Genomic DNA, 24,737 nt, shown 5'->3' on the forward strand with positions numbered 1-24,737 from the left:
TGTCTCTCTAAACTAGATGAATGTTGTGGTGTCTGTCTCTCTAAACTAGATGAATGTTGAGGTGTCTGTCTCTCTAAACTAGATGAATGTTGTGGTGTCTGTCTCTCTAAACTAGATGAATGTTGAGGTGTCTGTCTCTCTAAACTAGATGAATGTTGAGGTGTCTGTCTCTCTAAACTAGATGAATGTTGAGGTGTCTGTCTCTCTAAACGAGATGAATGTTGTGGTGTCTGTCTCTCTAAACTAGATGAATGTTGTGGTGTCTGTCTCTCTAAACTAGATGAATGTTGAGGTGTCTGTCTCTCTAAACTAGATGAATGTTGAGGTGTCTGTCTCTCTAAACTAGATGAATGTTGAGGTGTCTGTCTCTCTAAACTAGATGTTGTGGTGTCTGTCTCTCTAAACTAGATGAATGTTGTGGTGTCTGTCTCTCTAAACTAGATGAATGTTGTGGTGTCTGTCTCTCTAAACTAGATGAATGTTGAGGTGTCTGTCTCTCTAAACTAGATGAATGTTGAGGTGTCTGTCTCTCTACACTAGATGAATGTTGAGGTGTCTGTCTCTCTACACTAGATGAATGTTGAGGTGTCTGTCTCTCTACACTAGATGAATGTTGAGGTGTCTGTCTCTCTACACTAGATGAATGTTGAGGTGTCTGTCTCTCTAAACTAGATGAATGTTGAGGTGTCTGTCTCTCTAAACGAGATGAATGTTGTGGTGTCTGTCTCTCTAAACTAGATGAATGTTGAGGTGTCTGTCTCTCTAAACGAGAAGAATGTTGTGGTGTCTGTCTCTCTAAACTAGATGAATGCTGAGGTGTCTGTCTCTCTACACTAGATGAATGTTGTGGTGTCTGTCTCTCTAAACTAGATGAATGTTGAGGTGTCTGTCTCTCTAAACTAGATGAATGTTGAGGTGTCTGTCTCTCTAAACTAGATGAATGTTGTGGTGTCTGTCTCTCTAAACTAGATGAATGTTGAGGTGTCTGTCTCTCTAAACTAGATGAATGTTGAGGTGTCTGTCTCTCTAAACTAGATGAATGTTGAGGTGTCTGTCTCTCTAAACTAGATGAATGTTGAGGTGTCTGTCTCTCTAAACTAGATGAATGTTGTGGTGTCTGTCTCTCTCAACTAGATGAATGTTGAGGTGTCTGTCTCTCAACTAGATGAATGTTGAGGTGTCTGTCTCTCTAAACATGATGAATGTTGAGGTGTCTGTCTCTCTAAACATGATGAATGTTGAGGTGTCTGTCTCTCTAAACATGATGAATGTTGAGGTGTCTGTCTCTCTAAACTAGATGTTGTGGTTTCTGTCTCTCTAAACTAGATGTTGTGATGTCCTGTCTCTCAACTAGATGAATGTTGTGGTGTCTGTCTCTCTAAACTAGATGAATGTTGAGGTGTCTGTCTCTCTAAACTAGATGAATGTTGTGGTGTCTGTCTCTCTAAACTAGATGAATGTTGAGGTGTCTGTCTCTCTAAACTAGATGAATGTTGTGGTGTCTGTCTCTCTACACTAGATGAATGTTGAGGTGTCTGTCTCTCTAAACTAGATGAATGTTGAGGTGTCTGTCTCTCTAAACTAGATGAATGTTGAGGTGTCTGTCTCTCTAAACTAGATGAATGTTGAGGTGTCTGTCTCTCTAAACTAGATGTTGTGGTTTCTGTCTCTCTAAACTAGATGTTGAGGTGTCTGTCTCTCTAAACTAGATGAATGTTGTGGTGTCTGTCTCTCTAAACTAGATGAATGTTGTGGTGTCTGTCTCTCTAAACTAGATGTTGTGGTTTCTGTCCCTCTAAACTAGATGTTGTGGTGTCTGTCTCTCTAAACTAGATGAATGTTGAGGTGTCTGTCTCTCTAAACTAGATGAATGTTGAGGTGTCTGTCTCTCTAAACGAGATGAATGTTGAGGTGTCTGTCTCTCTAAACTAGATGAATGTTGAGGTGTCTGTCTCTCTAAACTAGATGAATGTTGAGGTGTCTGTCTCTCTAAACTAGATGAATGTTGAGGTGTCTGTCTCTCTAAACGAGATGAATGTTGTGGTGTCTGTCTCTCTAAACTAGATGAATGTTGAGGTGTCTGTCTCTCTAAACTAGATGAATGTTGAGGTGTCTGTCTCTCTAAACTAGATGAATGTTGAGGTGTCTGTCTCTCTAAACTAGATGAATGTTGTGGTGTCTGTCTCTCTACACTAGATGAATGTTGAGGTGTCTGTCTCTCTAAACTAGATGAATGTTGAGGTGTCTGTCTCTCTAAACTAGATGAATGTTGTGGTGTCTGTCCCTCTAAACTAGATGAATGTTGAGGTGTCTGTCTCTCTAAACTAGATGAATGTTGAGGTGTCTGTCTCTCTAAACTAGATGAATGTTGAGGTGTCTGTCTCTCTAAACTAGATGAATGTTGTGGTGTCTGTCCCTCTAAACTAGATGAATGTTGAGGTGTCTGTCTCTCTAAACTAGATGAATGTTGAGGTGTCTGTCTCTCTAAACTAGATGTTGAGGTGTCTGTCTCTCTAAACTAGATGAATGTTGAGGTGTCTGTCTCTCTAAACTAGATGTTGAGGTGTCTGTCTCTCTAAACTAGATGAATGTTGAGGTGTCTGTCTCTCTAAACTAGATGAATGTTGTGGTGTCTGTCTCTCTAAACTAGATGAATGTTGTGGTGTCTGTCTCTCTAAACTAGATGAATGTTGAGGTGTCTGTCTCTCAACTAGATGAATGTTGAGGTGTCTGTCTCTCTAAACTAGATGAATGTTGTGGTGTCTGTCTCTCTAAACTAGATGAATGTTGAGGTGTCTGTCTCTCTAAACTAGATGTTGTGGTGTCTGTCTCTCTAAACTAGATGAATGTTGAGGTGTCTGTCTCTCTAAACTAGATGAATGTTGAGGTGTCTGTCTCTCTAAACTAGATGAATGTTGAGGTGTCTGTCTCTCTAAACTAGATGAACGTTGTGGTGTCTGTCTCTCTAAACTAGATGAATGTTGTGGTGTCTGTCTCTCTAAACTAGATGAATGTTGAGGAGTCTGTCTCTCTAAACTAGATGAATGTTGAGGTGTCTGTCTCTCTAAACTAGATGAATGTTGAGGAGTCTGTCTCTCTAAACTAGATGAATGTTGAGGTGTCTGTCTCTCTAAACTAGATGAATGTTGTGGTGTCTGTCTCTCTAAACTAGATGAATGTTGAGGAGTCTGTCTCTCTAAACTAGATGAATGTTGAGGTGTCTGTCTCTCTAAACTAGATGAATGTTGAGGAGTCTGTCTCTCTAAACTAGATGAATGTTGAGGTGTCTGTCTCTCTAAACTAGATGAATGTTGTGGTGTCTGTCTCTCTACACTAGATGAATGTTGAGGTGTCTGTCTCTCTAAACTAGATGAATGCTGAGGTGTCTGTCTCTCTAAACTAGATGAATGTTGAGGTGTCTGTCTCTCTAAACTAGATGAATGTTGAGGTGTCTGTCTCTCTAAACTAGATGAATGTTGTGGTTTCTGTCCCTCTAAACTAGATGAATGTTGTGGTGTCTGTCTCTCTAAACTAGATGAACATTGAGGTGTCTGTCTCTCTAAACTAGATGAATGTTGAGGTGTCTGTCTCTCTAAACTAGATGAACGTTGTGGTGTCTGTCTCTCTAAACTAGATGAACATTGAGGTGTCTGTCTCTCTAAACTAGATGAATGTTGAGGTGTCTGTCTCTCTAAACTAGATGAACGTTGTGGTGTCTGTCTCTCTAAACTAGATGAATGTTGAGGTGTCTGTCTCTCTAAACTAGATGAATGTTGAGGTGTCTGTCTCTCTAAACTAGATGAATGTTGAGGTGTCTGTCTCTCTAAACTAGATGAATGTTGTGGTGTCTGTCTCTCTAAACTAGATGAATGTTGTGGTGTCTGTCTCTCTAAACTAGATGAATGTTGAGGTGTCTGTCTCTCTAAACTAGATGAATGTTGTGGTGTCTGTCTCTCTAAACTAGATGAATGTTGAGGTGTCTGTCTCTCTAAACTAGATGAATGTTGAGGTGTCTGTCTCTCTAAACTAGATGAATGTTGAGGTGTCTGTCTCTCTAAACGAGATGAATGTTGTGGTGTCTGTCTCTCTAAACTAGATGAATGTTGTGGTGTCTGTCTCTCTAAACTAGATGAATGTTGAGGTGTCTGTCTCTCTAAACTAGATGAATGTTGAGGTGTCTGTCTCTCTAAACTAGATGAATGTTGAGGTGTCTGTCTCTCTAAACTAGATGTTGTGGTGTCTGTCTCTCTAAACTAGATGAATGTTGTGGTGTCTGTCTCTCTAAACTAGATGAATGTTGTGGTGTCTGTCTCTCTAAACTAGATGAATGTTGAGGTGTCTGTCTCTCTAAACTAGATGAATGTTGAGGTGTCTGTCTCTCTACACTAGATGAATGTTGAGGTGTCTGTCTCTCTACACTAGATGAATGTTGAGGTGTCTGTCTCTCTACACTAGATGAATGTTGAGGTGTCTGTCTCTCTACACTAGATGAATGTTGAGGTGTCTGTCTCTCTAAACTAGATGAATGTTGAGGTGTCTGTCTCTCTAAACGAGATGAATGTTGTGGTGTCTGTCTCTCTAAACTAGATGAATGTTGAGGTGTCTGTCTCTCTAAACGAGAAGAATGTTGTGGTGTCTGTCTCTCTAAACTAGATGAATGCTGAGGTGTCTGTCTCTCTACACTAGATGAATGTTGTGGTGTCTGTCTCTCTAAACTAGATGAATGTTGAGGTGTCTGTCTCTCTAAACTAGATGAATGTTGAGGTGTCTGTCTCTCTAAACTAGATGAATGTTGTGGTGTCTGTCTCTCTAAACTAGATGAATGTTGAGGTGTCTGTCTCTCTAAACTAGATGAATGTTGAGGTGTCTGTCTCTCTAAACTAGATGAATGTTGAGGTGTCTGTCTCTCTAAACTAGATGAATGTTGAGGTGTCTGTCTCTCTAAACTAGATGAATGTTGTGGTGTCTGTCTCTCTCAACTAGATGAATGTTGAGGTGTCTGTCTCTCAACTAGATGAATGTTGAGGTGTCTGTCTCTCTAAACATGATGAATGTTGAGGTGTCTGTCTCTCTAAACATGATGAATGTTGAGGTGTCTGTCTCTCTAAACATGATGAATGTTGAGGTGTCTGTCTCTCTAAACTAGATGTTGTGGTTTCTGTCTCTCTAAACTAGATGTTGTGATGTCCTGTCTCTCAACTAGATGAATGTTGTGGTGTCTGTCTCTCTAAACTAGATGAATGTTGAGGTGTCTGTCTCTCTAAACTAGATGAATGTTGTGGTGTCTGTCTCTCTAAACTAGATGAATGTTGAGGTGTCTGTCTCTCTAAACTAGATGAATGTTGTGGTGTCTGTCTCTCTACACTAGATGAATGTTGAGGTGTCTGTCTCTCTAAACTAGATGAATGTTGAGGTGTCTGTCTCTCTAAACTAGATGAATGTTGAGGTGTCTGTCTCTCTAAACTAGATGAATGTTGAGGTGTCTGTCTCTCTAAACTAGATGTTGTGGTTTCTGTCTCTCTAAACTAGATGTTGAGGTGTCTGTCTCTCTAAACTAGATGAATGTTGTGGTGTCTGTCTCTCTAAACTAGATGAATGTTGTGGTGTCTGTCTCTCTAAACTAGATGTTGTGGTTTCTGTCCCTCTAAACTAGATGTTGTGGTGTCTGTCTCTCTAAACTAGATGAATGTTGAGGTGTCTGTCTCTCTAAACTAGATGAATGTTGAGGTGTCTGTCTCTCTAAACGAGATGAATGTTGAGGTGTCTGTCTCTCTAAACTAGATGAATGTTGAGGTGTCTGTCTCTCTAAACTAGATGAATGTTGAGGTGTCTGTCTCTCTAAACTAGATGAATGTTGAGGTGTCTGTCTCTCTAAACGAGATGAATGTTGTGGTGTCTGTCTCTCTAAACTAGATGAATGTTGAGGTGTCTGTCTCTCTAAACTAGATGAATGTTGAGGTGTCTGTCTCTCTAAACTAGATGAATGTTGAGGTGTCTGTCTCTCTAAACTAGATGAATGTTGTGGTGTCTGTCTCTCTACACTAGATGAATGTTGAGGTGTCTGTCTCTCTAAACTAGATGAATGTTGAGGTGTCTGTCTCTCTAAACTAGATGAATGTTGAGGTGTCTGTCTCTCTAAACTAGATGAATGTTGAGGTGTCTGTCTCTCTAAACTAGATGAATGTTGAGGTGTCTGTCTCTCTAAACTAGATGAATGTTGAGGTGTCTGTCTCTCTAAACTAGATGAATGTTGTGGTGTCTGTCTCTCTAAACTAGATGAATGTTGTGGTGTCTGTCTCTCTAAACTAGATGAATGTTGAGGTGTCTGTCTCTCTAAACTAGATGAATGTTGTGGTGTCTGTCTCTCTAAACTAGATGAATGTTGAGGTGTCTGTCTCTCTAAACTAGATGAATGTTGAGGTGTCTGTCTCTCTAAACTAGATGAATGTTGAGGTGTCTGTCTCTCTAAACTAGATGAATGTTGAGGTGTCTGTCTCTCTAAACTAGATGAATGTTGAGGTGTCTGTCTCTCTAAACTAGATGAATGTTGAGGTGTCTGTCTCTCTAAACTAGATGAATGTTGAGGTGTCTGTCTCTCTAAACTAGATGAATGTTGAGGTGTCTGTCTCTCTAAACTAGATGAATGTTGAGGTGTCTGTCTCTCTAAACTAGATGAATGTTGAGGTGTCTGTCTCTCTAAACTAGATGAATGTTGAGGTGTCTGTCTCTCTAAACTAGATGAATGTTGAGGTGTCTGTCTCTCTAAACTAGATGAATGTTGAGGTGTCTGTCTCTCTAAACTAGATGAATGTTGTGGTGTCTGTCTCTCTAAACTAGATGAATGTTGAGGTGTCTGTCCCTCTAAACTAGATGAATGTTGTGGTGTCTGTCTCTCTAAACTAGATGAATGTTGAGGTGTCTGTCTCTCTAAACTAGATGAATGTTGAGGTGTCTGTCTCTCTAAACTAGATGAATGTTGAGGTGTCTGTCTCTCTAAACTAGATGAATGTTGTGGTGTCTGTCTCTCTAAACTAGATGAATGTTGAGGTGTCTGTCTCTCTAAACTAGATGAATGTTGAGGTGTCTGTCTCTCTACACTAGATGAATGTTGAGGTGTCTGTCTCTCTAAACTAGATGAATGTTGAGGTGTCTGTCTCTCTAAACTAGATGAATGTTGAGGTGTCTGTCTCTCAACTAGATGAATGTTGTGGTGTCTGTCTCTCTAAACTAGATGAACGTTGAGGTGTCTGTCTCTCTACACTAGATGAATGTTGAGGTGTCTGTCTCTCTAAACTAGATGAATGTTGAGGTGTCTGTCTCTCTAAACTAGATGAATGTTGAGGTGTCTGTCTCTCTAAACTAGATGAATGTTGAGGTGTCTGTCTCTCTAAACTAGATGAATGTTGAGGTGTCTGTCTCTCAACTAGATGAATGTTGTGGTGTCTGTCTCTCTAAACTAGATGAATGTTGAGGTGTCTGTCTCTCTAAACTAGATGAATGTTGAGGTGTCTGTCTCTCTAAACTAGATGAATGTTGAGGTGTCTGTCTCTCTAAACTAGATGAATGTTGAGGTGTCTGTCTCTCTAAACTAGATGAATGTTGTGGTGTCTGTCTCTCTAAACTAGATGTTGAGGTGTCTGTCTCTCTACACTAGATGAATGTTGAGGTGTCTGTCTCTCTAAACTAGATGAATGTTGAGGTGTCTGTCTCTCTAAACTAGATGAATGTTGAGGTGTCTGTCTCTCTAAACTAGATGAACATTGAGGTGTCTGTCTCTCTAAACTAGATGAATGTTGAGGTGTCTGTCTCTCTAAACTAGATGAATGTTGAGGTGTCTGTCTCTCTACACTAGATGAATGTTGAGGTGTCTGTCTCTCTAAACTAGATGAATGTTGTGGTGTCTGTCTCTCTAAACTAGATGAATGTTGAGGAGTCTGTCTCTCTAAACTAGATGAATGTTGAGGAGTCTGTCTCTCTAAACTAGATGAATGTTGAGGAGTCTGTCTCTCTTAATCATCTCTCAGCTCATACAGGACTAATAAAGGCCTAGTTCACTAATTATTATTTATTTATTTTTATCAGGGGGTGCAAGAGCACCCTCAAAACCGTTACTTCCTGGATTTAAACATGATATGTGACCAATGGAAGAGCCTGAAAACTCAGACTATCTGAAAACTCGATACATTCAAATATTCAATGTTTCAACCATGGTATGGTTTGTGTTACCTCTTAAAGCAGTGAGGTGTCTGTCTCTGAGGTGAGGTGAGGTGAGTTACCTCTTAAAGCAGTGAGGTTAGGTGAGTTACCTCTTGAAGCAGTGAGGTGAGGTGAGGTGAGGTACCTCTTAAAGCAGTGAGGTGAGGTGAGTTACCTCTTAAAGCAGTGAGGTGAGGTGAGTTACCTCTTAAAGCAGTGAGGTGAGGTGAGGTGAGTTACCTCTTAAAGCAGTGAGGTGAGGTGAGGTGAGGTACCTCTTAAAGCAGTGAGGTGAGGTGAGTTACCCTCTTAAAGCAGTGAGGTGAGGTGAGTTACCTCTTAAAGCAGTGAGGTGAGGTGAGGTGAGTTACCTCTTGAAGCAGTGAGGTGAGGTCAGTTACCTCTTAAAGCAGTGAGGTGAGGTGAGTTACCTCTTAAAGCAGTGAGGTGAGGTGAGGTGAGTTACTCTTAAAGCAGTGAGGTGAGGTGAGTTACCTCTTAAAGCAGTGAGGTGAGGTGAGGGGAGTTACCTCTTAAAGCAGTGAGGTGAGGTGAGATGAGTTACCTCTTAAAGCAGTGAGGTGAGGTGAGGTGAGGTGAGTTACCTCTTAAAGCAGTGAGGTGAGGTGAGGTGAGTTACCTCTTGAAGCAGTGAGGTGAGGTCAGTTACCTCTTAAAGCAGTGAGGTGAGTTACCTCTTAAAGCAGTGAGGTGAGGTGAGTTACCTCTTAAAGCAGTGAGGTGAGGTGAGGTGAGTTACCTCTTAAAGCAGTGAGGTGAGGTGAGGTGAGTTACCTCTTGAAGCAGTGAGGTGAGGTCAGTTACCTCTTAAAGCAGTGAGGTGAGTTACCTCTTAATTAAAGCAGTGAGCTGAGCTGAGTTACCTCTTAAAGCAGTGGGCTGGGTTACTTCTTAAAGCAGTGGGCTGAGCTGAGTTACCTCTTAAAGCAGTGGGCTGAGTTACCTCTTAAAGCAGTGGGCTGAGTTACTTCTTAAAGCAGTGGGCTGAGTTACTTCTTAAAGCAGTGGGCTGAGCTGAGTTACCTCTTAAAGCAGTGGGCTGAGTTACCTCTTAAAGCAGTGGGCTGAGTTACCTCTTAAAGCAGTGGGCTGAGTTACTTCTTAAAGCAGTGGGCTGAGTTACTTCTTAAAGCAGTGGGCTGAGCTGAGTTACCTCTTAAAGCAGTGGGCTGAGTTACCTCTTAAAGCAGTGGGCTGAGTTACTTCTTAAAGCAGTGGGCTGAGTTACTTCTTAAAGCAGTGGGCTGAGCTGAGTTACCTCTTAAAGCAGTGGGCTGAGTTACCTCTTAAAGCAGTGGGCTGAGTTACTTCTTAAAGCAGTGGGCTGAGTTACTTCTTAAAGCAGTGGGCTGAGCTGAGTTACCTCTTAAAGCAGTGGGCTGAGTTACCTCTTAAAGCAGTGAGGTGAGGTGAGTTACCTCTTAAAGCAGTGGGCTGAGCTGAGTTACCTCTTAAAGCAGTGAGCTGAGGTGAGGTGAGTTACCTCTTAAAGCAGTGGGCTGAGTTACCTCTTAAAGCAGTGGGCTGAGTTACCTCTTAAAGCAGTGGGCTGAGTTACCTCTTAAAGCAGTGGGCTGAGGTCAGTATCCAACAGGAGCTGATGAGAGTCGCTCCACACACCAACCTTCCGTCCCCCCGAGAGCCTCTGAGACGCACCGCTGCCTGCCATGGCCAGCCTCCCCTACACACACACACACACACACACACACACACACACACACACACACACACACACACACACACACACACACACACACACACACACACACACACACACACACACGCACACACACACACACACGCACAACCACACACACACGCACAACCACACACACACACACACACACACACACACACACACACACACACACACACACACACACACACACACACACACACACACACACACACACACACACACAAGCTGTTATAAAGAAATAATAGACCTGATGAGGGTTAGACACGCATACTAGAACTACAACACCCATCAGACCCCCATACTAGAACTACAACACCCATCAGACCCTCATACTAGAACTACAACACCCTTCAGACCCTCATACTAGAACTACAACACCCTTCAGACCCTCATACTAGAACTACAACACCCTTCAGACCCTCATACTAGAACTACAACACCCTTCAGAGACTCATACTAGAACTACAACACCCTTCAGAGACTCATACTAGAACTACAACACCCACCAGACCCTCATACTAGAACTACAACACCCTTCAGAGACTCATACTAGAACTACAACACCCATCAGACACATATACTACAACTACAACACCTTCAGACCCTCATACTAGAACTACAACACCCTTCAGACCCTCATACTAGAACTACAACACCCTTCAGACCCTCATACTAGAACTACAACACCCACCAGACCCTCATACTAGAACTACAACACCCTTCAGAGACTCATACTAGGACTACAACACCCATCAGACACATATACTACAACTACAACACCTTCAGACCCTCATACTAGAACTACAACACCCTTCAGACCCTCATACTAGAACTACAACACCCACCAGACCCTCATACTAGAACTACAACACCCTTCAGAGACTCATACTAGGACTACAACACCCATCACACACATATACTACAACTACAACACCTTCAGACCCTCATACTAGAACTACAACACCCATCAGACCCTCATAATAGAACTACAACACCCATCAGCACGCCATGCCTAATAATATAACACATCTGGATTATATTAAACTACAACACCCATCAACCCACCAGATCAACTAGCTGCTACAGGAACCACAAACACATGTCACTACACACACATGATATGGTGCTGCTGCCATAGCGACCTTGGTCACATTAAAGGAATACACCTGTACACATAGTAGTATACAGTATATATATTTATATATATTTATATATACAGTATATGTATATATATAGTATATACAGTGGGGAGAACAAGTATTTGATACACTGCTGATTTTGCAGGTTTTCCTACTTACAAAGCATGTAGAGGTCTGTAATTTTTATCATAGTTACACTTCAACTGTGAGAGACGGAATCTAAAACAAAAATCCAGAAAATCACATTGTATGATTTTTAAGTAATTAATTTGCATTTTATTGCATGACATAAGTATTTGATCACCTACCAACCAGTAAGAATTCCGGCTCTCACAGACCTGTTCGTTTTTCTTTAAGAAGCCCTCCTGTTCTCCACTCATTACCTGTATTAACTGCACCTGTTTGAACTCGATACCTATATAAAAGACACCTGTCCACACACTCAATCAAACAGACTCCAACCTCTCCACAATGGCCAAGACCAGAGAGCTGTGTAAGGACATCAGGGATAAAATTGTAGACCTGCACAAGGCTAGGATGGACTACAGGACAATAGGCAAGCAGCTTGGTGAGAAGGCAACAACTGTTGGCGCAATTATTAGAAAATGGAAGAAGTTCAAGATGACGGTCAATCACCCTTGGTCTGGGGCTCCATGCAAGATCTCACCTCGTGGGGCATCAATGATCATGAGGAAGGTGAGGGATCAGCCCAGAACTACACGGCAGGATCTGGTCAATGACCTGAAGAGAGCTGGGACCACAGTCTCAAAGAAAACCATTAGTAACACACTACGCCGTCATGGATTAAAATCCTGCAGCGCACGCAAGGTCCCCCTGCTCAAGCCAGCGCATGTCCAGGCCCTTCTGAAGTTTGCCAATGACCATCTGGATGATCCAGAGGAGGAATGGGAGAAGGTCATGTGGTCTGATGAGACAAAAATATAGCTTTTTGGTCTAAACTCCACTCGCCGTGTTTGGAGGAAAAAGAAGGATGAGTACAACCCCAAGAACACCATCTCAACCGTGAAGCATGGAGGTGGAAACATCATTCTTTGGGGATGCTTTTCTGTAAAGGGGACAGGGCGAATGCACCGTATTGAGGGGAGGATGGATGGGGCCATGTATCGCGAGATCTTGGCCAACAACCTCCTTCCCTCAGTAAGAGCATTGAAGATGGGTCGTGGCTGGGTCTTCCAGCATGACAACGACCCGAAACACACAGCCAGAGCAACTAAGGAGTGGCTCCGTAAGAAGCATCTCAAGGTCCTGGAGTGGCCTAGCCAGTCTCCAGACCTGAACCCAATAGAAAATCTTTGGAGGGAGCTGAAAGTCCGTATTGCCCAGCGACAGCCCCCAAACCTGAAGGATCTGGAGAAGGTCTGTATGGAGGAGTGGGCCAAAATCCCTGCTGCAGTGTGTGCAAACCTGGTCAAGAACTACAGGAAATGTATGATCTCTGTAATTGCAAACAAAGGTTTCTGTACCAAATATTAAGTTCTGCTTTTCTGATGTATCAAATACTTATTTCATGCAATAAAATGCAAATTAATTACTTAAAAATCATACAATGTGATTTTCTGGATATTTGTTTTAGATTCTGTCTCTCACAGTTGAAGTGTACCTATGATAAAAATTACAGACCTCTACATGCTTTGTAAGTAGGAAAACCTGCAAAATCGGCAGTGTATCAAATACTTGTTCTCCCCACTGTATATATATATATATATTAATATATCTCTCTCTCCTTACCTCAGTGAGTTTTCTCCTCCTATGATTCTGCGTTGGCGTGTATGTATCAGTCTCAACCCACACACATGATCTAACACAGACTCCCCAGTACCTAACACAGACAGGAACATTAGTTTAGTATCTAACACAGACTCCACCGTACCTAACACAGACAGGGACGTTAGTTTAGTATGTATCAGCCTCAACCCACACACAGGGTCTAACACAGACTCCACCGTACCTAACACAGACAGGAACATTAGTTTAGTATCTAACACAGACCCCACCGTACCTAACACAGACAGGAACATTAGTTTAGTTCCTGACACAGGCCCCACCGTACCTAACACAGACAGGGACGTTAGTTTAGTATGTATCAGCCTCAACCCACACACAGGGTCTAACACAGACTCCACCGTACCTAACACAGACAGGAACGTTAGTTCAGTACCTAACACAGACAGACAGGAACATTAGTTTAGTACCTAACACAAACAGACAGGAACGTTAGTTTAGTATCTAACACAGACAGACAGGAACGTTAGTTTAGTACCTAACACAGACAGACAGGAACAAGAGTTTAGTATCTAACACAGACTCCACCGTACCTAACACAGACAGGAACGTTAGTTTAGTACCTAACACAGACAGACAGGAACATTAGTTTAGTACCTAACACAGACAGACAGGAACGTTAGTTTAGTACCTAACACAGACAGACAGGAACATTAGTTTAGTACCTAACACAGACAGACAGGAACATTAGTTTAGTATCTACACAGACAGACAGGAACATTAGTTTAGTATCTAACACAGACAGACAGGACCGTTAGTTTAGTATCTAACACAGACAGGAACGTTAGTTTAGTACCTAACACAGACAGGAACATTAGTTTAGTACCTAACACAGACAGACAGGAACGTTAGTTTAGTATCTAACACAGACAGACAGGAACGTTAGTTTAGTATCTAACACAGACTCCACCGTACCTAACACAGACAGGAACATTAGTTTAGTACCTAACACAGACAGACAGGAACGTTAGTTTAGTACCTAACACAGACAGGAACATTAGTTTAGTATGTATCAGCCTCAACCCACACACATGATCTAACACAGACTCCCCCGTACCTAACACAGACAGGAACGTTAGTTTAGTACCTAACACAGACAGACAGGAACATTAGTTTAGTATCTAACACAGACAGACAGGAACGTTAGTTTAGTACCTAACACAGACCCCACCGTACCTAACACAGACAGGAACATTATTTTAGTATGTATCAGCCTCAACCCACACACATGATCTAACACAGACTCCACCGTACCTAACACAGACAGGAACGTTAGTTCAGTACCTAACACAGACAGACAGGAACATTAGTTTAGTACCTAACACAAACAGACAGGAACGTTAGTTTAGTATCTAACACAGACAGACAGGAACGTTAGTTTAGTACCTAACACAGACAGACAGGAACAAGAGTTTAGTATCTAACACAGACTCCACCGTACCTAACACAGACAGGAACGTTAGTTTAGTACCTAACACAGACAGACAGGAACATTAGTTTAGTACCTAACACAGACAGACAGGAACGTTAGTTTAGTACCTAACACAGACAGACAGGAACATTAGTTTAGTACCTAACACAGACAGACAGGAACATTAGTTTAGTATCTACACAGACAGACAGGAACATTAGTTTAGTATCTAACACAGACAGACAGGACCGTTAGTTTAGTATCTAACACAGACAGGAACGTTAGTTTAGTACCTAACACAGACAGGAACATTAGTTTAGTACCTAACACAGACAGACAGGAACGTTAGTTTAGTATCTAACACAGACAGACAGGAACGTTAGTTTAGTACCTAACACAGACAGACAGGAACGTTAGTTTAGTATCTAACACAGACAGACAGGAACGTTAGTTTAGTATCTAACACAGACTCCACCGTACCTAACACAGACAGGAACATTAGTTTAGTACCTAACACAGACAGACAGGAACGTTAGTTTAGTACCTAACACAGACAGGAACATTAGTTTAGTATGTATCAGCCTCAACCCACACACATGATCTAACACAGACTCCCCCGTACCTAACACAGACAGGAACGTTAGTTTAGTATGTATCAGCCTCAACCCACACACATGGTCTAACACAGACTCCACCGTACCTAACACAGACAGGAACGTTAGTTCAGTACCTAACACAGACAGACAGGAACATTAGTTTAGTACCTAACACAAACAGACAGGAACGTTAGTTTAGTATCTAACACAGACAGACAGGAACGTTAGTTTAGTACCTAACACAGACAGACAGGAACAAGAGTTTAGTATCTAACACAGACTCCACCGTACCTAACACAGACAGGAACGTTAGTTTAGTACCTAACACAGACAGACAGGAACATTAGTTTAGTACCTAACACAGACAGACAGGAACGTTAGTTTAGTACCTAACACAGACAGACAGGAACATTAGTTTAGTACCTAACACAGACAGACAGGAACATTAGTTTAGTATCTACACAGACAGACAGGAACATTAGTTTAGTATCTAACACAGACAGACAGGACCGTTAGTTTAGTATCTAACACAGACAGGAACGTTAGTTTAGTACCTAACACAGACAGGAACATTAGTTTAGTACCTAACACAGACAGACAGGAACGTTAGTTTAGTATCTAACACAGACAGACAGGAACGTTAGTTTAGTACCTAACACAGACAGACAGGAACGTTAGTTTAGTATCTAACACAGACTCCACCGTACCTAACACAGACAGGAACGTTAGTTTAGTACCTAACACAGACAGACAGGAACATTAGTTTAGTACCTAACACAGACAGACAGGAACATTAGTTTAGTACCTAACACAGACAGACAGGAACGTTAGTTTAGTATCTAACACAGACAGACAGGAACATTAGTTTAGTACCTAACACAGACAGACAGGAACATTAGTTTAGTATCTACACAGACAGACAGGAACATTAGTTTAGTATCTAACACAGACAGACAGGACCGTTAGTTTAGTATCTAACACAGACAGACAGGAACATTAGTTTAGTATCTACACAGACAGACAGGAACATTAGTTTAGTATCTAACACAGACAGACAGGACCGTTAGTTTAGTATCTAACACAGACAGACAGGAACGTTAGTTTAGTATCTAACACAGACAGACAGGAACGTTAGTTTAGTATCTAACACAGACAGACAGGAACGTTAGTTTAGTATCTAACACAGACAGACAGGAACATTAGTTTAGTATCTAACACAGACAGACAGGAACCTTAACCCTAATCGTAACCCCAATTGTAACCCTAACCCCTAAGCCTAAAATAGGTGGAATTTTCCTTGTTTTACTATCCTTGTGGGGACTTTTGGGGATTTCAGGTCCCCACAAGGATAGAAGAACAAGACAACACACACACACACAAACCAACACACACACACCCTCTCTCTCATACCTCTGGTCTTTTCTTCAGTCGTGTGTTTCTCATTACTCAGACAGTGTGTTTGGACTATATTTCTATATCATGTGTATGTCCTCTCTAGTTAAATCAGGTTCTAGGTCTATATAATCTATATAATCTGTATGTCCTCTCTAGTTAAATCAGGTTCTAGGTCTATATTTCTATATCATCTCTATGTCCTCCCGTTAAATCAGGTTCTAGATCTATATTTCTATATCATATCTATGTCCTCTCTAGGTAAATCAGGTTCTAGGTCTATATTTCTATATCATCTCTATGTCCTCTCTATTTAAATCAGGTTCTAGGTCTATATTTCTATATCATATCTATGTCCTCTCTAGGTAAATCAGGTTCTAGGTCTATATTTCTATATCATCTCTATGTCCTCTCTATTTAAATCAGGTTCTAGGTCTATATTTCTATGTCATATCTATGTCCTCTCTATTTAAATCAGGTTCTCTGTCTATATTTCTATATCATATCTATGTCCTCTCTAGGTAAATCAGGTTCTAGGTCTATATTTCTATATCATATCTATGTCCTCTCTCGTTAAATCAGGTTCTAGGTCTATATTTCTATATCATATCTATGTCCTCTCTAGGTAAATCAGGTTCTAGGTCTATATTTCTATATCATATCTATGTCCTCTCTCGTTAAATCAGGTTCTAGGTCTATATTTCTATATCATATCTATGTCCTCTCTCGTTAAATCAGGTTCTAGGTCTATATTTCTATATCATATCTATGTCCTCTCTAGGTAAATCAGGTTCTAGGTCTATATTTCTATATCATATCTATGTCCTCTCTCGTTAAATCAGGTTCTAGGTCTATATTTCTATATCATATCTATGTCCTCTCTCGTTAAATCAGGTTCTAGGTCTATATTTCTATATCATCTCTATGTCCTCTCAAGGTAAATCAGGTTCTAGGTCTATATTTCTATATCATCTCATTTGGCTGGGTTGGGGGTCCACGGACCGATAGAGTCGTGTCTTTAACATTTGAACCGGAGTGCGATGTGAATCGTTCAACCCCTAATTCATGGTTGATTTCCCCTGGAACAGATTGACGGTTGGTTGGGTCCACGGACCGATAGAGTCGTGTCTTTAACATTTGAACCGGAGTGAACCGTTCAACCCCTAATTCATGGTTGATTTCCCCTGGAACAGATTGACGGAAGATAAATATGTTTGTGACATCACCACTGACCTTTGCCCTCTGTGTCGCTGAACTGTGATTGGCCGTAGTCACAGATGACCCCGGCGTCTTCGCTATGGCGACAGTTATGCGTCCCGGTCGGCTGTTTGAGGCAGTCGACCAATGAACGCTCCTCGCCAGAACACTTCACGTTGTCCACATGGATAGGCCCCTCCCCCTCGCCAAAATACGCCATCACACGGGCCTTCGCCACTCCACTGAAGAATAGACACAAACATCGCAGACAGACTGGATGAGCGTAAAATACACTTCCACACAACAGAGCGACACTTAAACACTGAAGATACCAATGAATCAACTATGGTACGGTTGAATCAACTATGAAACCAATGAATCAATTATGATACCAATGAATCAACTACGAAATCAATGAATCAACTATGGTACCAATGATCCAACTACGATACCAATGAATCAACTACGATACCAATGAATCTACTATGAAACCAATGAATCAACTACGATACCAATGAATCAACTACAATACCAATGAATCAACTACGATACCAATGAATCAACTACGATACCAATGAATCAACTACGAAACCAATGAATCAACTACGATACCAATGAATCAACTACGAAACCAATGAATCAACTACGATACCAATGAATCAACTATGATACCAATGAATCAACTATGATACCAATGAATCAACTACGAAACCAATGAATCAATTATGAAACCAATGAATCAACTACGATACCAATGAATCAACTATGAAACCGATGAATCAACTACGATACCAATGAATCAACTACGGACCCAATGAATCAACTATGAAACCAATGAATCAACTACCATACCAATGAATCAACTACGAAACCAATGAATCAACTATGATACCAATGAATCAACTACGATCCCAATGAATCAACTACGAAACCAATGAATCAACTATGAAACCAATGAATCAACTACGATACCAATGAATCAACTACGATACCAATGAATCAACTATGAAACCAATGAATCAACTATGAAACCAATGAATCAACTATGATACCAACGAATCAACTATGATACCAATGAATCAACTACGATACCAATGAATCAACTACGATACCAATGAATCAATTATGAACCAGATCAGAGAGACAGACTAGGGCTCCCTATCAGCCATCACAGATCAGAGAGACAGACTAGGGCTCCCTATCAGCCAGCCCAGATCAGAGAGACAGACTAGGGCTCCCTATCAGCCAGCCCAGATCAGAGAGACAGACTAGGGCTCCCTATCAGCCAGCCCAGATCAGAGAGACAGACTAGGGCTCCCTATCAGCCAGCCCAGATCAGAGAGACAGACTAGGGCTCCCTATCAGCCAGCCCAGATCAGAGAGACAGACTAGGGCTCCCTATCAGCCATCACAGATCAGAGAGACAGACTAGGGCTCCCTATCAGCCAGCCCAGATCAGAGAGACAGACTAGGGCTCCCTATCAGCCAGCCCAGATCAGAGAGACAGTTTGTTAAAACTATGGTATCATAGTTTTTACAGTATGTAACTATCTAACTACTAGTTTAACTACTGGCTAGATACTGGCCTAAACATCAGATGTCCATTTTAACAGTATGTAACTATCTAACCACTAGTTTAACTACTGGCTAGATACTGGCCTAAACATCAGAAGTACACTTTTTACAGTATGTAACTATCTAACTACTAGTTTAACTACTGGCTAGATACTGGCCTAAACATCAGAAGTACACTTTTTACAGTATGTAACTATCTAACCACTAGTTTAACTACTGGCTAGATACTGGCCTAAACATCAGATGTCCATTTCTTTCAAACTTATGGGCAATTCACAATATATCTCCATTTTCTTCTCCAAATGTTTTCTCTAAAATAAGCGTTGTTGTACAATTAATAAAGGTCAAATACACTGCATTTCAAACAGTCAGCAATAATCCAATGAACTCAGGGCTTGTGAAGTTAAACCTTGACTAAATATAAGCCTTCCACAACCATGAGACCCACTAATAAATACATTATTTTTTATCAAAAGTTTAACCTCCTTTTGTTGCAATAATCACCGATCTTGTTTTCAAGTCTGTCTACGAAATTGGCATTTTTTTGTTACTAATGTAACTAGAACTATCCGTAGAGCACATTCACTAATAATGACTACCTTATTGTAGCAGGCATTAGGCTGTAGAAAATGAACACAGGCCTCAAACAATCTCTCTCAAGTCCACGTGCTAGTGATTAGCCAGCTAATCTTTATAACAATCTCTCAAACCCACGTGCTAGTGACTAGCCAGCTAATCTTTATAACAATCTCTCAAACCTACGTGCTAGTGATTAGCCAGCTAATCTTTGTAACAATCTCTCAAGTCCACGTGCTAGTGACTAGCCAGCTAATCTTTATAACAATCTCTCAAACCTACGTCCTAGTGACTAGCCAGCTCATCGTTATAACAATCTCTCAAGCCCACGTGCTAGTGACTAGCCAGCTAATCTGTGTAACAATCTCTCAAGCCCACGTGCTAGTGACTAGCCAGCTAATCTGTGTAACAATCTCTCAAGCCCACGTGCTAGTGATTAGCCAGCTAATCTGTGTAACAATCTCTCAAGCCCACGTGCTAGTGACTAGCCAGCTAATCTGTGTAACAATCTCTCAAACCCACGTGCTAGTGACTAGCCAGCTAATCTGTGTAACAATCTCTCAAGCCCACGTGCTAGTGACTAGCCAGCTAATCTGTGTAACAATCTCTCAAGCCCACGTGCTAGTGATTAGCCAGCTAATCTGTGTAACAATCTCTCAAGCCCACGTGCTAGTGATTAGCCAGCTAATCTTTGATATTTCAAGTTTAGCCAACATGGATCTATTTGCTAACTAACAAGGCAGAACAGTTGAATAGTTCTGAAAACTGTTTCAACAGCAGGTTGGCCTGTCCACGTTGTCCAGATGTTGAAATCAAGTGGGCCTTACCTTCTTTCTCAGAATGAGAACGATTTGCCAATTGCTTATATAAATTGTGTTTTCTGCTTTTATAAAAAGACATTTATAAAAACACAGACTAGACAGCTAGTATAACAGTCTTTGGCTAAAATTCTGCTATGGGGTACATGGTACGTCAACGCGACAAACTGAGCCTCCATGTGTTTCAGTGTCCATATCTCGATTACAGTAAAATAATCTCCATGTGTTTCAGTGTCCAAATCTCGATTACAGTAAAATAATCTCCATGTGTTTCAGTGTCCATATCTCTATTACAGTAAAATAATCTCCATGTGTTTCAGTGTCCATATCTCGATTACAGTAAAATAATCTCCATGTGTTTCAGTGTCCATATCTCGATTACAGTAAAATAATCTCCATGTGTTTCAGTGTCCATATCTCTATTACAGTAAAATAATCTCCATGTGTTTCAGTGTCCATATCTCGATTACAGTAAAATAATCTCCATGTGTTTCGGTGTCCATATCTCTATTACAGTAAAATAATCTCCATGTGTTTCAGTGTCCATATCTCGATTACAGTAAAATAATCTCCATGTGTTTCAGTGTCCATATCTCGATTACAGTAAAATAATCTCCATGTGTTTCAGTGTCCATATCTCTATTACAGTAAAATAATCTCCATGTGTTTCAGTGTCCATATCTCGATTACAGTAAAATAATCTCCATGTGTTTCGGTGTCCATATCTCTATTACAGTAAAATAATCTCCATGTGTTTCAGTGTCCATATCTCTATTACAGTAAAATAATGTCTCCGTGTGTTTCGGTGTCCATATCTCGATTACAGTAAAATAATGTCTCCATGTGTTTCAGTGTCCATATCTCGATTACAGTAAAATAATGTCTCCATGTGTTTCAGTGTCCATATCTCGATTACAGTAAAATAATCTCCATGTGTTTCGGTGTCCAAATCTCGATTACAGTAAAATAATCTCCATGTGTTTCAGTGTCCATATCTCTATTACAGTAAAATAATCTCCATGTGTTTCAGTGTCCATATCTCGATTACAGTAAAATAATCTCCATGTGTTTCGGTGTCCATATCTCTATTACAGTAAAATAATCTCCATGTGTTTCGGTGTCCATATCTCTATTACAGTAAAATAATCTCCATGTGTTTCAGTGTCCATATCTCTATTACAGTAAAATAATCTCCATGTGTTTCAGTGTCCATATCTCGATTACAGTAAAATAATCTCCATGTGTTTCGGTGTCCATATCTCTATTACAGTAAAATAATCTCCATGTGTTTCAGTGTCCATATCTCTATTACAGTAAAATAATGTCTCCGTGTGTTTCGGTGTCCATATCTCGATTACAGTAAAATAATGTCTCCATGTGTTTCAGTGTCCATATCTCGATTACAGTAAAATAATGTCTCCATGTGTTTCAGTGTCCATATCTCGATTACAGTAAAATAATCTCCATGTGTTTCGGTGTCCAAATCTCGATTACAGTAAAATAATCTCCATGTGTTTCAGTGTCCATATCTCTATTACAGTAAAATAATCTCCATGTGTTTCAGTGTCCATATCTCGATTACAGTAAAATAATCTCCATGTGTTTCGGTGTCCATATCTCTATTACAGTAAAATAATCTCCATGTGTTTCGGTGTCCATATCTCTATTACAGTAAAATAATCTCCATGTGTTTCAGTGTCCATATCTCTATTACAGTAAAATAATCTCCATGTGTTTCAGTGTCCATATCTCGATTACAGTAAAATAATCTCCATGTGTTTCGGTGTCCATATCTCTATTACAGTAAAATAATCTCCATGTGTTTCGGTGTCCATATCTCTATTACAGTAAAATAATCTCCATGTGTTTCAGTGTCCATATCTCTATTACAGTAAAATAATCTCCATGTGTTTCAGTGTCCATATCTCGATTACAGTAAAATAATCTCCATGTGTTTCGGTGTCCATATCTCTATTACAGTAAAATAATCTCCATGTGTTTCAGTGTCCATATCTCTATTACAGTAAAATAATGTCTCCGTGTGTTTCGGTGTCCATATCTCGATTACAGTAAAATAATGTCTCCATGTGTTTCAGTGTCCATATCTCGATTACAGTAAAATAATGTCTCCATGTGTTTCAGTGTCCATATCTCGATTACAGTAAAATAATCTCCATGTGTTTCGGTGTCCAAATCTCGATTACAGTAAAATAATCTCCATGTGTTTCAGTGTCCATATCTCTATTACAGTAAAATAATCTCCATGTGTTTCAGTGTCCATATCTCGATTACAGTAAAATAATCTCCATGTGTTTCGGTGTCCATATCTCTATTACAGTAAAATAATCTCCATGTGTTTCGGTGTCCATATCTCTATTACAGTAAAATAATCTCCATGTGTTTCGGTGTCCATATCTCTATTACAGTAAAATAATCTCCATGTGTTTCAGTGTCCATATCTCTATTACAGTAAAATAATCTCCATGTGTTTCAGTGTCCATATCTCTATTACAGTAAAATAATCTCCATGTGTTTCGGTGTCCATATCTCTATTACAGTAAAATAATCTCCATGTGTTTCGGTGTCCATATCTCTATTACAGTAAAATAATCTCCATGTGTTTCAGTGTCCATATCTCTATTACAGTAAAATAATCTCCATGTGTTTCGGTGTCCATATCTCTATTACAGTAAAATAATCTCCATGTGTTTCAGTGTCCATATCTCTATTACAGTAAAATAATCTCCATGTGTTTCAGTGTCCATATCTCTATTACAGTAAAATAATCTCCATGTGTTTCAGTGTCCATATCTCGATTACAGTAAAATAATCTCCATGTGTTTCGGTGTCCATATCTCTATTACAGTAAAATAATCTCCATGTGTTTCGGTGTCCATATCTCTATTACAGTAAAATAATCTCCATGTGTTTCGGTGTCCATATCTCTATTACAGTAAAATAATCTCCATGTGTTTCAGTGTCCATATCTCTATTACAGTAAAATAATCTCCATGTGTTTCAGTGTCCATATCTCTATTACAGTAAAATAATCTCCATGTGTTTCGGTGTCCATATCTCTATTACAGTAAAATAATCTCCATGTGTTTCGGTGTCCATATCTCTATTACAGTAAAATAATCTCCATGTGTTTCAGTGTCCATATCTCTATTACAGTAAAATAATCTCCATGTGTTTCGGTGTCCATATCTCTATTACAGTAAAATAATCTCCATGTGTTTCAGTGTCCATATCTCTATTACAGTAAAATAATCTCCATGTGTTTCAGTGTCCATATCTCTATTACAGTAAAATAATCTCCATGTGTTTCAGTGTCCATATCTCGATTACAGTAAAATAATCTCCATGTGTTTCGGTGTCCATATCTCTATTACAGTAAAATAATCTCCATGTGTTTCGGTGTCCATATCTCTATTACAGTAAAATAATCTCCATGTGTTTCGGTGTCCATATCTCTATTACAGTAAAATAATCTCCATGTGTTTCAGTGTCCATATCTCTATTACAGTAAAATAATCTCCATGTGTTTCAGTGTCCATATCTCTATTACAGTAAAATAATCTCCATGTGTTTCGGTGTCCATATCTCTATTACAGTAAAATAATCTCCATGTGTTTCGGTGTCCATATCTCTATTACAGTAAAATAATCTCCATGTGTTTCGGTGTCCATATCTCTATTACAGTAAAATAATCTCCATGTGTTTCAGTGTCCATATCTCTATTACAGTAAAATAATCTCCATGTGTTTCAGTGTCCATATCTCTATTACAGTAAAATAATCTCCATGTGTTTCAGTGTCCATATCTCTATTACAGTAAAATAATCTCCATGTGTTTCAGTGTCCATATCTCTATTACAGTAAAATAATCTCCATGTGTTTCAGTGTCCATATCTCTATTACAGTAAAATAATCTCCATGTGTTTCGGTGTCCATATCTCTATTACAGTAAAATAATCTCCATGTGTTTCGGTGTCCATATCTCTATTACAGTAAAATAATCTCCATGTGTTTCAGTGTCCATATCTCTATTACAGTAAAATAATCTCCATGTGTTTCAGTGTCCATATCTCTATTACAGTAAAATAATCTCCATGTGTTTCAGTGTCCATATCTCTATTACAGTAAAATAATCTCCATGTGTTTCAGTGTCCATATCTCTATTACAGTAAAATAATCTCCATGTGTTTCAGTGTCCATATCTCTATTACAGTAAAATAATCTCCATGTGTTTCAGTGTCCATATCTCTATTACAGTAAAATAATCTCCATGTGTTTCAGTGTCCATATCTCTATT

At 40.0% G+C, this 24,737-nt stretch overlaps 1 protein-coding gene across 1 annotated transcript in view; it reads right to left on the reverse strand.

Annotated features, from left to right (window-relative positions):
• The window catches only part of prss12 (serine protease 12), a 91,959-nt gene that overhangs the window by 15,911 nt on the left and 51,311 nt on the right, over window positions 1-24,737 (reverse strand). The window contains exons 9-12 of the mRNA XM_055910971.1: window positions 17,491-17,696; window positions 13,175-13,183; window positions 12,805-12,874; window positions 9,776-9,898 (exon numbers count right to left, since the gene is read on the reverse strand). Of these exons, the coding sequence (XP_055766946.1) occupies window positions 9,776-9,898; window positions 12,805-12,874; window positions 13,175-13,183; window positions 17,491-17,696 (408 nt within the window). The remainder of the gene's footprint in view (window positions 1-9,775; window positions 9,899-12,804; window positions 12,875-13,174; window positions 13,184-17,490; window positions 17,697-24,737) is intronic.

This window comes from Salvelinus fontinalis, unplaced genomic scaffold, assembly GCF_029448725.1.
Source record: "Salvelinus fontinalis isolate EN_2023a unplaced genomic scaffold, ASM2944872v1 scaffold_0039, whole genome shotgun sequence".
NCBI classification, from domain to species: Eukaryota; Metazoa; Chordata; class Actinopteri; order Salmoniformes; family Salmonidae; genus Salvelinus; species Salvelinus fontinalis.